General features: G+C 47.0%; 1 protein-coding gene across 2 annotated transcripts in view; it reads right to left on the reverse strand.

Annotated features, from left to right (window-relative positions):
- DNAH9 (dynein axonemal heavy chain 9) overlaps window positions 1-13306 on the reverse strand; it is a 209062-nt gene that overhangs the window by 38859 nt on the left and 156897 nt on the right. For both annotated transcript variants that reach the window (XR_013929074.1, XM_080393177.1), the window contains one exon: window positions 2957-3184. Coding sequence is in view for 1 of the 2 variants with exons in the window: in XM_080393177.1 (XP_080249303.1) it covers window positions 2957-3184 (228 nt within the window). In the remaining variant the exon portion in view is untranslated. The remainder of the gene's footprint in view (window positions 1-2956; window positions 3185-13306) is intronic.

Raw genomic sequence — 13306 nt, forward strand, 5'->3', positions numbered from 1 at the left:
CCAGCACAGCAATAGGTGCTTCCTTTCCCAACTTCCAGGTGATGCTTAAAGTTTGAATATCTACAAATAAACAGGCAGGATCATGATGTCAGAGGTGGGGGCAGGAGCCTGAGTCATTTAATCAATGAAATTAAGGGAACTGGTCTCCAAAGAGCTCTGAACAGGTCTGGGAGAGATGTCTCAGCAGGCAGGCACCAAGGGCAAGCCCGGGCAGCCATGCCTCTTCCCAGCAGCACAGGCATCAATGTTATGGGAGAACAGAGCAGCAGAAGGGATGAAGCTGTGTGCATGCCATGAGGCTGAAACTCAGCTGTTACAGGGGAACCCAAATCCCCCTTGCGTGGCTGAAGCCAGGTGGAGGCTTGCACAGCTCTGGCTCTCGCTCTTCATTGGCAAGAACCTTGTGGCTGGATAGTGGGTCCCCTGCCCCACGGCAGGAGACTGGTGGGATGTCCCACAGCCAACAGCACAGATCTCCCCAGACCTGGCAGATGAACATGTTGGGAAGGGCTTTCCCACACCTTCACCCACATCTCTGCAAACCCTCCCCAGGAATATCATATCCACGGTTTGGACCTGCACAGCTGAGCAAGCAGCTGAGTAAGGAGGGAGTACCTATATCAGTCCCTGCATCCTGCCACCCTAGGGACAGCCCCTTAAAGTCCACTCTGCTGTATGACAAAGACTACAAAGGGCACCGTGTGACTTCCCTTCATTATCTTTATCTTAAAAAAATACAGTGTTAAACCTCTAATCAGCTGGGGAGCTAACAGAGCTCAGGGGCTGTGATGAAAAAGGGGAATCCATTCCTTTGAAGTGAGCAAGATGTTGACTAACTGCCTAAGATGATCGGGAACATCCCACACCATGTTTTCTCCTTGATTAGACAGCACTCTAAGCTCTCTTCATTACCAACAACCTGATGCCAAACACCTTTCTCATTTTAGCAAATGTCCCTGGACTTCAAGGGGAGCTTGCCTGAATGAACACTAAGAATCCAGCTGGGTCTCATTCAGCCTCTCTATTTAGTTGTGCATTTTTCTTCAGCTACAAAGCAGAACAATATTCCCCACACAGAATAATGGGCCTTCTTTGTAGCTTTCAGCTGAAAGCTAAATTTGAACATCCATTCTGTACAAAGCTGGGAAACGAGGTGCAAAGGGGCCCCACCTACTCACTTCAGGATTTCTGATAAGACATGGTGTATAATACTCCAGCAGTTTAGAAAATGCTAATTACTATCTGACTGAGATGAGCAGAGGCAGGATGAAAACGTTACTTGGGGTGAAGGTTCTCCCCTCCCTTGCTTTCCAGGATGTTTTGTGGAGTTCAAGATGATGAATGGCAGTAGATAAAAATGGAATAACCTTCCCTGACTCCTCGCATCAATCCTTGTGTGGTACCTCCCTGCCTCACCTGCTCAGCAGTGTTAGCTCCCGCACTTGAGGTTCTCTCCATACCAGTGTCTAGGTGCAACATTCATTGTGAGCTGCCCTGATTTCCCTGCCCCATGGACCGTTGCTGAGGTCCACAGTAGGCTGGCCTTGCTCTTGCCCTGGTCCCAAATGACAAGAGGCTGTATGGAAAGAACGGAAAGCAATCCTGCAAGGCTTGCCCTGCGTGTTCCTGGCACAGTCATGGGCAGAACAGAGAGGCCACGGTAGCTTCGGTGCTAGTGATCTACAAAGGCAGTCCGAGGGGTGCAAGCACCTTCTGGCTGCTCTAGGTTTAACAGCCAGGGTCTTGCCGTGAGAGCTTGGCATGCCGAGGTAACAGCGATGTGCGAATGAAGCCGTTCAGGGCAGCAGAACACAATGGCCTGTGTCTCTAGGAAAGGCACCACCGTAAAGGCAGTGGTTAGCCCTTCGCCTTTGTGTCACACGGGAAGCAGGGTCAGCAGAAGCACAGCCAGGCTCCGGCATGCCTCGGCAGGCAGGCTGCTCCCCGGGGCTGCTGGCACGTGTGCTGCCCTGGGCAGCCCTCTGCCCGGCAGTGCCCACAGCTGCCGAGCAAGGTTGCAAAGCAGGCTCATTTAACCGCCACGTTACAACTCTAACGTTGATCCATACCCTCCGTGGCACCAAGGAAAGAATATTTCCCATCATTTCCACATGCTTCGCTTTTGTGGCCCCTGCACAAGAGACTCGGCTGCAGTTCTAGCAGCAATAAGCAGGGAGAGCGCCTGCTGTAACAGGAGTGCGCACATGTGCTCACTGTGCAATGAAAGCGATGAGTGACCTGCCATCAGCTACGCTTCTTGTGGGCTAGCATTGCTCCAGACGGCCAGATTTACCCTCACCTGGCAAAGCAGGTCCTCCCTGCAGGGAGATTTCAGCTCTAATGTGGAACAGCGAGGTACTGAGCTGAACGGCCTCAGGGCGCACAGCACCAAGTCCCCCTACGCTGCTCCGAAGAGGGATGTGGGATTGGACCTTATCGGCGGTTCTGAACCTCTAACCCCGGTTAAACAGAAGGGCAAGAAAGCAAGGTTTAACCTGCTCACCTCTCTGTGCCTTTGGGTGTTGGAGGCACTATGTCACTCGCCAGCCCAAAAAGAAGTGGCAGAGAAATCAAGTTGAAAGGTGACAAAAGTCCCCCAAATGCTGCATTCAGGTTTGATTCTGTAACAAAATAGCCCAAGGACCATGCATTGGTGAGAAAAAAATGATTAAACTGGGCAGAAGTCTGGTATCCTGCAACCTTCTGCAAGACAGAGGCTGTTCAGGATTACCTGAGTCGTCTCTTCGAAAAATCAGTGCTTGGAAAGAGATCTGTGCCCAGCTCCTGGAGAAGAGAGGAGGGCGTTTTTGGACCCAGAGACTACCCGATGCAAAGGGACTTGCACGCCTGCTGCCTGGGAGGGGGATGGCCACACACCTCACACCCTACGGGGGGCTCCAGCTGCTCCATGCCAACCTGTCACCATCCACCAGCACGAGCCCTGCTGTGCTCCTACCTGGTTGAAGTTGTCGAGGGCTTTGTGCAGGTTTGCATGCATCCCAGTAGGGGCCTCGTTGGTGATTTTGATGGAGTTTTCCAGGATGCCCTGGGGAATGATGTGGGTGTCAGGGGAGGGTGCTGGCTCCGCGCTAATGAAGACACGGAAATCATGGTGGCTGCCCTCACTGTGCTGCTCCAGCTTCTTCTCCAGAGAACTCAGCCACTTGGCCACCAGGTGGATGTTCTGGCAGGGACAAAGGAAACAAGGCTTCATCAGTCCCCCCAGATTGACACTCATGCTGAACAGGCACCCAATCCATCACACCAATGAACAGCAACCACCAAGGCTACACTCCAGAATTTGGTACTTGTTCTGGTAGTGCCTGTGTGCAATTCACATCCCCAAATATCCTGTTACATCAAGTACAGTTTTAAATTCAAAATAATCAGTATAAATCACCAGCAATGAAGCAAGCCACTATTGGGTTGTTTGGGTTCTTAATGGTGATACTCTCCTTGTTACAGTAATATACGGCTGATGAAGTAGAGCTCTTCCCCCAGATCTACCAAGCTCAAATGAAAACATTTGTTCATTTTTAACAGAATAACAGTGAGGACCCTCAATATCGGTTACTGGGAAAAAAAGTCAAGCAGGTGGTTTTACAAAGACCTTTAACATAAAATATTTATTTATTCATGCAACTGATTAGACATATCTGTCAGAAAATCAAGCAGTATTATGTGGAGATGGTGAAATAAATGAAGACAAGCCTCAGATTTTTCAGCTAGAGCCCTATACAGTGTTGGAGTTTCCAGGCAATAAACCAGCTTTTTTTTGTATCAGGAATGGGGCAGGTCACACACAGCAGGGCTCTATGGACTAAACCCACTGTCATTTTAAAGTTAGTGTGTTATCCCAGCTGACTGTGTTCACAGGCACTCTGCAAGGTGATTTATCCCATGCAAAGACAGGACAAGGAATTTGCTAAACTTAAATTAAAAGCAGCCGCCAGAAAGATAAACTGCTTGGAGGTGGAAAGGAAATTACATAAAGGAGCCATATTAGAGGCTTAGAATAAATATATATCACCTATAAAAGGGACCAGAAAGGAGCTCTCGTGCTTAAATAGCACAGTAATGGAGACTATTAGGAGTAAAATGACATTCTTCAGAAAGTGGAAATTGTGTCCAAATGAGAAAAACAGAGAACAGCACAAAATCCAGTCATGATAAGGCCAGAAAATGTTTTAAGAAGCAATATTCTGAAAATCATAAACACTAATAATAAAGCCTTTTCCAGAAACCAGAAACCTACCAGCAAGCCTATAAAACTAAAAGATGATCAAGGTGTACAGAGAGTGCCCAGGAAAGGCAAGGCCACCACAGAGCAGCTCATATTTGCAGGAAAGTTCATTGCAGAGCTTGGAGAGAGCCCCACTGTTACAGCCGGTGTGACACGGTGCTATCACACAAACGCTGATGCTGGAGACACCTCTGTAAATCATCCATCCATCCGTCCTGCTCCAGGCAGGGTCAGCCAGAGCAGGCTGTATCCCGTTGGGGTTTTGGTTACCTCCAAGGCTGAAGCCTCCACAACCTGTCTGGGCAACCTGTGACAGTGTTCAACCACCTTCACAGTAAAAAAATAAAATAAAATAATAATGTTTAAGGGAAATCTCTATTTCCATCTGTGACCATTGCCTCTTGTTCTTTCACTGGGCACCACTATGAAGAGTCTGGCTCCATCTTCTGTACTTCCCCTGCTATGGGGTATTTAAACACACTGATAAAGCCCCCTGAGCCATTGCTTTTTGAGGTTAAATAATCACATCTCTCAGCCTCTCATACGACAGATGCTCCAATCCCTTAATCATTGGAAAGACTCTTAACCTAAAGCAGCAGATGAAGAGGTTTTTGTAAAAATTGGTAAACTAATAATAACGATTTACTAGGACCAGATGGTAACCGCCCCAAAGCAACTCAGATACGGAATCCCCCTGCTACCCCTAGGCATGCACCAGGCGAACCGGCAGGGGCTCCGACACACCACGAATTAACGCACAAAGAGTATGAGTTCGAGAAAACCAGGAATCTAAAACGTGCGACCTATTTTAGAGAGCGAATAGGGAAAGATCTAAATCTGAGCTTGTTACCATAGACTCCTTTTGCAGCTGCCAGGAAGGTGAGCTCCAGCAGGCAGCTCCAGGCACCACCACGGATGGTGGTAGAGTTGCCCCCATGGAGCCAGTATATCTCCATGCTCAGATTTGCATCAGTACCAGCTATTTGTCTTTTTGTCTTTCAGTTACTGTTGTTATTGCAGCTAAGAGGGAAGTTCTCTCAGGCTACCAACAGGTTAAGACACAGGAAACAGGGGGTGGGAAGGTACTGATGGAGTTGGAGCTGCTCACCATATTCAGAAACGACCTGAATGAGCAAATGATTAGTGAGCTGACAGAATTAGTCATAAGACAAAGTAATTTCAAGTATTGAAAATAAAACCGGGTGGTAAAGAACTGCAGAATTATGCCATCAATCTGAGTGACTGGCAGTGATATGGCAGAAGAAATTCACTGTTGATAGATGCGAAGTAATGCACACAGAAAAACAACCCTAGCTATAGATATAAACAATGATGGGTTCAGAATTAGCTATTACCACTCAGGGAAGAGATCTCAGAGTCCTTACAGTTATTTCCTGCAAATAATAGTTCAGTGCTTAACAACGTGAGAGCAATCAAAGGCCAGCAAAGGAACAGAGACTAAAACTGCAGACATTATTATGCCAATCCACAGACACACGGTGGGCCTTCATCTTGAAAACAGCACCTAGTTCTCACCTCCTTATTCCCAAAAGGATATAGCTGCCACATAAGGAGACACTAAATTGGTGTGGACTTGCCAGTTTGGAGAAAGAGGAGGTGAGGGTGGAGGGGGTGAGTGAAGAACAAGAATGGAGGGATGAACAGAGCAGACTGCAAGCTTAGAGTGAGTGGACACACATTTTTGTGCAACATAACTAAAACTGTGATAGTTTTGTCTTGGGGTTTTGTCAAAGTCGAGAGAATCACAGAATGAAGCTGAGTTTAGATCCACAGAGAGAAACACCACTGCACACTTGGGCTGTTTATACACCCTTTCCCTCAGGCAGCGCGTCGGTCCGCCCCGGTGAGGGGTGCTGTGCACTGATGCCACGTAGGAGCCTCAGTGGAGCTCCCTCGCAAGAACACAGGAATCCTCTTCTGACTTTCCTGTTGGAGGTTTCAGGTGCCTCTTGTGAGCTGCTTGCGGAGAGATCCCAGGCAGGACTGCAGAAGAGGAGGCACAGCTGCAGAAAAGGCAAAGCTGAGGTCCTGTCGGCACGGGCCGGGACAGAGCAGTGCTGCTGGCACGGACTGTTAGCAGCACTTGCGGTTGCTGCAGGGGTGGGTCAGCACTCAGAGCTGGACCAAGAGGCAGGAAGGACCAGATGGTGATACATCTCTCCAGAGGATCTGGGGTGCCTCAGGAGAGGCGAGATTAAAAATTCAGTCACATCAAACAGCCCCCTTTGCACATCAGCAACTGTCCTTGCACGCTACCACGTCCTTGCCATGTCCTGGGTGAAGAAATCAGTGTCACCTCTCAGTTTGTGGAAGGATCCTGCTAAGGATCAGTATGTTTACAGTTGGTATCTCAACTATATTTTTTTTGCTCTATTTATATATGTAATTACTGTGGCGAAGGCTGACTTCTAGATTCCCAATAGCGACAGCAACATATGTAGATCTGAGTCTTGGCTCTGCAAGCAATGTGACCCAGCTTCTACAAGCAGCTGGACTAGCAGGCATGCTTGCCTCCTTCAGAGTAACTCCCCTCCCAAGCATCACAAAGCAAGAGCTCTAGTCTGTTCTTGGTTGCACAAGCACAGCTTCAGTACAAGTTGCCTTCACAATGGCTTTAAGCCTCTGGATTCGTACCAGTTTTCAGGGTGCTGGATATGGGTATGCCTGAGTACAAATGTCTACAGCTGAACTAGCCATCCCACCAGAGAGTCATGGAGAAGGTAGATCATCTTATCCTAAACCAGATGTGTGCAGGCATCCAATGGATCACTGGTGAAAGTGCCCAGCTCTGCCCCTGGCCTGGACAAGGTGACTGGGTCAGGCAGAGCTGTTTCTATTGAAGGCACTTGAAGTTCAAGGAGGTGAGTGGTGCTTTCAGAAGCCTTTTAGGAATACTGCTGAGAGATACATTACTCTCACTGGCTTCAGAAGCATCAGAAAATAAAATAGCAAGTGTGCAACTGTGTTTTCAAGACAAAAGACATCTTTTAAAAATATGTACTTAACTATTTCCATTGTCATACCCTCTTATGGGGCTAGGTACAAAGTGTACCGAGAGCTCAGGAAAAGCTCCTGTGCTCCTGCCTCCTTGCACCAGACCTCCATGGTTTAGATGTAAATACCACATTGTCTGCTGCTTGCTAGCTTCAATCTCGCCCTCTTCTGCACAAGATTTTATGGGGCTGTCTTGATGCCCTAAGTCAAATTGCTAGATGACTCCTGCCAGAGGTCAAGCCTCCATCTCCGAGACAGCAGCTGCTTCAGAAACATCAATCAAGAGAATGATTGTTCGGGGAAGCCACGGACACCTTGCACCCTCCGGTCCTGTTGCCCCAAATCTGATTCATATAGCTGGGAACAACATTTCTTACTTAGAACTGCATAAATTCAGTCTCTTTCCCTGAAAGACTTCGGGTTGTGCTCATGTCACATAGATGAAATGGAGACAAGGAGGAGATGCCGGAGCAAAGGAATCATGTTTTGGGGAAGCATTCCTTCGTTGCAGACAATGACCGTGTGAAGAGCAGTAGACAAGATGCAATTATACCTGACTGCTGATGCACCAGTACTGGCCTGATGCATTTAGGATTTCAAGAGATGAGGCAATCCCCAGGGTCCAGGCAACCAACTCTCTCTAAAAACAGAAGTCCAATAATATAAGTCCAAAAATAAAACAAGTAGGACGGGACCAAAACCCGTAACTAAAGTGTTTCAAACAGCCACACAGATGTAGTAATATAGGGAAAGTGCCCAACAAAATAGAAAAGAAAAATTGTGCATTAACTATTAGTTAATATTAACTATTAGTAAATAATCACAGACTATATAGCTGACCTGAAGTATTTTCATCTTCAGTTGGTAGTTTCCTCCTACATCTGCTCTGGTTGTGTTAGATGGCTGAAAAATAATTGCTTTTGCTTGTGTTGACACGGCACCAATGATCATTATTTGCCAGTATCACTGCCTTCTAACAGCTGACTTAGGGAATATTTCTAATCTAACGATAATTGATTGCATTTATATACTATCTTTTTGTAATAGAAGGGATGGAGAAGAGGTGTACCTGCAGTAAAACATGGGTTGGTACTAAGAATTCATGACTTGATCAAATGAGTATGTCTGCAAATCCCAGACCGAGGCAGAGGAGGGGATTCAAAGGTTTGCAAGAAACTTTTGCATATTAATCCTCAGCAGTCAGATAGCACAACTTAACACAACGTGGCTAATGACAACATATACAGTCATAATAACTGAATATGTAAATTATCAGTAACAACAAAGACAACGCTGCATTAACACCAATAGCTGAGCTACATGTTGACCAAAGACCCACCTTCTCTTGCTTGTTTTGAAACCTGCCTCCTACCAACTTCATGGGCTACCTCTAGACCTTATTCGGGAGAAAGAGGGGGTAGTCCAGCCTGTTCACCTTCCTTTGGCTCAGGGTTTCATGCACTCCCAATACTATCTCCCTAAACCCCACACTGCGGTTAACACTGCACTGATGAGTTTTACATCATCCTCATTCCAAAAGACCCCCTGAAGACACGATTATCCAGGACATAGCAAGGTAATTCATTGCTTTATTACATTTTTTCTTAACCAGATTTTGGAGTCTGTGAAAGAGCTGTTGTGCAAGGGCAAAAGCAACTCCCTCGTACCTCTGTTTTTTCACAGCTCACGTCTAGGTCTGTGCTGCAGGCAGAAAGAGGCAATGGTCTCAGATTCACTACCTTGCTTTAAAAATGGAGGGTGGGGACCAAACCCTGCCAAAAAAACAAACTGCTGAAAGGAAGGTAAAAAAGAAATTTGAAACGTTTTCCCATGCACTCTGACTGTTACCACAGTACCTTGCCCTGTGTTATTTCCCCACTTTGTGTTACGGAGTACGAGTGACTGAGGTCAGGTACCAGAGGATAAGGGTCTGCTGCATGAGCTGGGCTAGGGTGCATGTGCAAGAAGATGGGAGCACCAGAGGCTTTTCTTTGGGAATTCACTTCCAAGCACCTCTGTGTGTTTGTACTTCACAAGGCAGAACATATATCACAGGATGCAAGTGTTGCTATAGCAACCATCAGAAATAGCACTATATATATAAACGAGCACACACTCCACAATGCACTCCCTTTGCTGATAGCAACTGGAGACCCTTCACATTTCTGAAAGTGGCTCTCTCCTTCACGCCTTATCACAAATCGCCTCCCGGAGCAATGAGAATTAGTTGTTTTTACAAAGTCTCATTCTCTTGCAAGATGCTCTCAGAAAACAGTCACTGCTTTTACAGTAAACCTGAAAGCTAGGCTTTGCAGCCCAGAGACGGCCTGGCACTTCAATACTCACTGCATCATGTTGGGGTATAAAAAAGGGACAGGGAGAGGGAAGGGGAGAGAGTCTCTTCCCTTGGCCATGCTTACCATCAGTGGTAATATGATGTTTCATCACATGGAAGACGCCACACATACTCAGGATCAGCGTCATCCTTCCACAGAGCCCTATGATCATGGACTTGAGCAGGTCATGAGCAGGACTCAGAGACCGGGATGGATAAGCACAGACCCTACCACCAGCACCTGCTCCCGTCCATGAGACCAAGCTGTTTCTGAGCAACAAGCTTGCTGTTCCTCACCATGGAGAGAGGCAACCTCAGAGCTCTAGAAGCACCAGAGAAGGTTTACCCTGTCTGTGGTGCGTGCTTTCCCTGAGCTTAGAAGTTACAGCAGCCAACGTGCCGAGGGTGCCCGCTGGGCAGGCAGTGGGGCTGCACCACGTTCTCACTGACCTGAAGTGCTTGGATTTCTGCAAGAGCACCCTGAGGCTTTTCTAGACCCCACTCCATGTTCACTCTTGACAGGGAAGGGCACATCTGATCCTTGCAGCCGGCACTACCTGAGCCCTCCACCCCCAGCAAGCCTCTCCACATGCTGTCAGGGGGAGGGTTACAGCACGTCAGAGCAAGGGCAACCTGTTATCCTTCAGCCTCACCTCCAAACATGCTGCTTGTTCCTCTGGACTTGCTGGGCCCTGAGAATTTCCCCATCATCTTACTTGGGCTAGGCCAAGTGAAGGAGCTCTGTTATCTGCAGTGGCACTTCTCTGCCCACCACCCTAGCCACTGATCAGTTCAGAACATGATGGCACCACTCTGCCTTTTGCTGCACTAGCAACTGCACATCTATTCCTATCCTGTTCGTGGGCGTCTCTCCTCCACAATTTGCAGTGCGATTTCACCAACAGACACAGAAGCAGCGCTGGTCCAGCGACACCAGTACTGACAACGCTGAGTCACGTCAGCACAAGCATCAGAGGGAGCTTTACACCTTGGTTAGAGCTCAGGATCTTGGCTGGGCCACCGCTGGCCCTGTACTAAAGCTGTGCTGCGGCAGCATCACTGCTTTCAGGGTCTGTACGCACACACGCCTGCTGCGGTCCCTCCTCCCAGTGAGAGGCCAGCCCTCTTCTGCTGCAAGCTGGGCCAGCACGGGCTGTTCTGTGACCTGGTGCACAGGAGGCAGATACAAACAGAGAAAGGCAACAGAAGACAAAAATCAAAGAGGGCTGGTCTGAAATCTTTGCAACACTCCCAGGATATCAGCAAGCACCTGACTGGTCTTAAGACATTTTTTTGGAATGAAGTACAATACATTTTGCGTGTTCTTTTGGCACAGACATGCCTTAGGGTTGATGATAGTAAATGAAATGTGCCCAGGACTACTTATTCCTTGGCTGACTTGTTCACAATTGCCCCTTTCTACACTATTGACCTGTTTTACTGGTATACGACATGTTTATTGGGAATGATCCTTGGCCTATACTCACTCCTGAATGGCCAAGGAGAGCACCAGACCTCTTCAACCGAGCACCAGGAGCAGACTGTGCAGACAACAGGACAGGACAGGCAGCTGAGCTCCAGCCCCACAACGTCCCCTAGCACCGCTTCATTGACAGGTGCAGATGTTGCTGCAGGATGGTGGCAGAGAGGAAGGACGACTTCAGGTACAGAGACAAATACAAGAAAAAAGTAAATGGGGACTGAATGTGTGAATAGAGCGTGATGAGGGTATCACAAGAGGCTGGTAGGACCCAGGCAAAGCCGAAGCTCAGCTGGACTTAGCAGTCCATGGTCAGACAGGAGAGGGTGTACAGGGGAGAGGTGATGCCAGGACATTGTCTCTGAAGAGGTGCCTTGAGACCACTGCTGCAACCACAGCTGCTAGCTTGAGTGTCTCTCTGGCTTTTTCTTTCTTTTGGTCAAATGTGACAAGAGAAAAACAGGCATCAAATGGAGCCAGTTGTATGTGTACAGAATCTGACATGCACATTTGCGTCTGTTCTCATCTCTTCTCCAACCAACCCAGTACTTCATCCTTTGCTGGAACCCCACAGTACGGAGCTGAGATCTGGACCTCAGCCCACATGCAGCCATTGGTAGGGGGAACTGCTGGGACTTGCCAGGCCAGAGAGCAAATAAGCATGAGCTACAGAAAATCTGGGCTGACCTGAACTCCCCAAAGTTTTGAAGACAATGTTGGGGCTTATTTTATAAGATTTCACTTCATTAGATATTAAGATGTAAAGGCGATGAGCAGGTGAAATGCACAAAGGACAATTGCTTGATTAATCTCAAGGAATGGAGGAAAATAAACTTTATTTTCAGGACTCCATCACATTTGTGTTTTAACCCAAAACTATACCCTGAGACAGGTTTCCAGAGCAGTTGTACAACAGAACTGGGACTGCAGATGTTACAAAGGTATTGAAAGCCCAACAGAAACTTAATTCCATCCCAGATCAGTATTTGGATTACTTACTGGTCTGTACGTGGATCAGCAATTGGAAAAACTTGGGAATGGCTGTTGTGATATGAGGCAGGAAGGAAAACAGCTGTCTGAAATACAACACCTTTCTCCATCAGAGTATTGGTCCAAAAATCATGGAGAACTGGAGGCAGAGTGGGCATTCCTTCTTTTATATATATTTCCAGGAATAAAAAGATACTGTGGCTGGAAGGAAAATTAGTCTTTTCTTTACTGAAGCAGAGGCTTAGCGCCAAATACTTGCGTGTGCCTTGAATGGACAATATAGCTCTTTTGCTTGTAGCTAGGTCTCACGAAATGCACAGAAAAAGGCTCCATTGTATTTACGATGCAACAAGAAGGGCTCTGCCAATGTCTGAATCTCTTACAGTTTTGCTCTAGGAGCTCACTGCTATCCAATTTAGTACATGAAGCTGACCCAGTGAAGCAACAACCTATGAAAATGGAAAGATGCTCAAGAATTAAATTAACTTAATTGCAAAGAGAGGAAAGTGACATTTTGGCTAATGGATGAAGACTACAATTAAATTGGGAATATCTAATGTTTGAACTTTTCCCTGCATCAGTTCACTCAGACATGCACCTGTAAATATGTAAAAAAAAAATATCACTCTTTCTTTGCTATTAGGCTGATAAACATCATGTGTTGATTGTGATGGTCGCAGGTCCAAATCCCTCCTGGCACCAAAAAGGGTCGTGAGAAAATGTGATTTTGTGAAAACATAAAAATCTAAATATATGTCAAACTTTCTTCAGCCTTTCAAGCTGTTGTTTCACTGTTGTCCTGCCTCCACAGCAGACCCCTTCCCACCAGCTGTCACTAGCGCTTCAAACTACATCTGAGAGTTGACATTGGAAGCTCAGTGCCAAGTAGTTAGACTGTGTACCCACCTAAACTGAAAGTATCAGACCCAAATTCTGTGCCTTTATCATGGCCAGAAAAAACTGGTTTAAACCCCTCCAAACCTATGAACCATTTCTAAAGAGACTGAGAAGCTGAACCTGATATCAAATTGATTATTGTTGAGCACAAAGATCATCCTCAGTTCTTCAATGCCAAGTATTTAGATAAAAGCAGCTGCTGGGCTTGTGCCGGGGTTTGTCTGTGCAGCTCTCAGGTAACAAGTTCTCCTTCAGACAACTGCACATTTGCCATAGGGGGCCCCTATTTTGCTATTGGACCATCTGTATTTGCAGAGAACAATTTTATCTGTGGACTTCATTCTTT

The sequence above is a fragment of the Falco punctatus genome (assembly GCF_963210335.1).
Source record: "Falco punctatus genome assembly, chromosome: 1".
In the NCBI taxonomy this organism is placed as follows: domain Eukaryota; kingdom Metazoa; phylum Chordata; class Aves; order Falconiformes; family Falconidae; genus Falco; species Falco punctatus.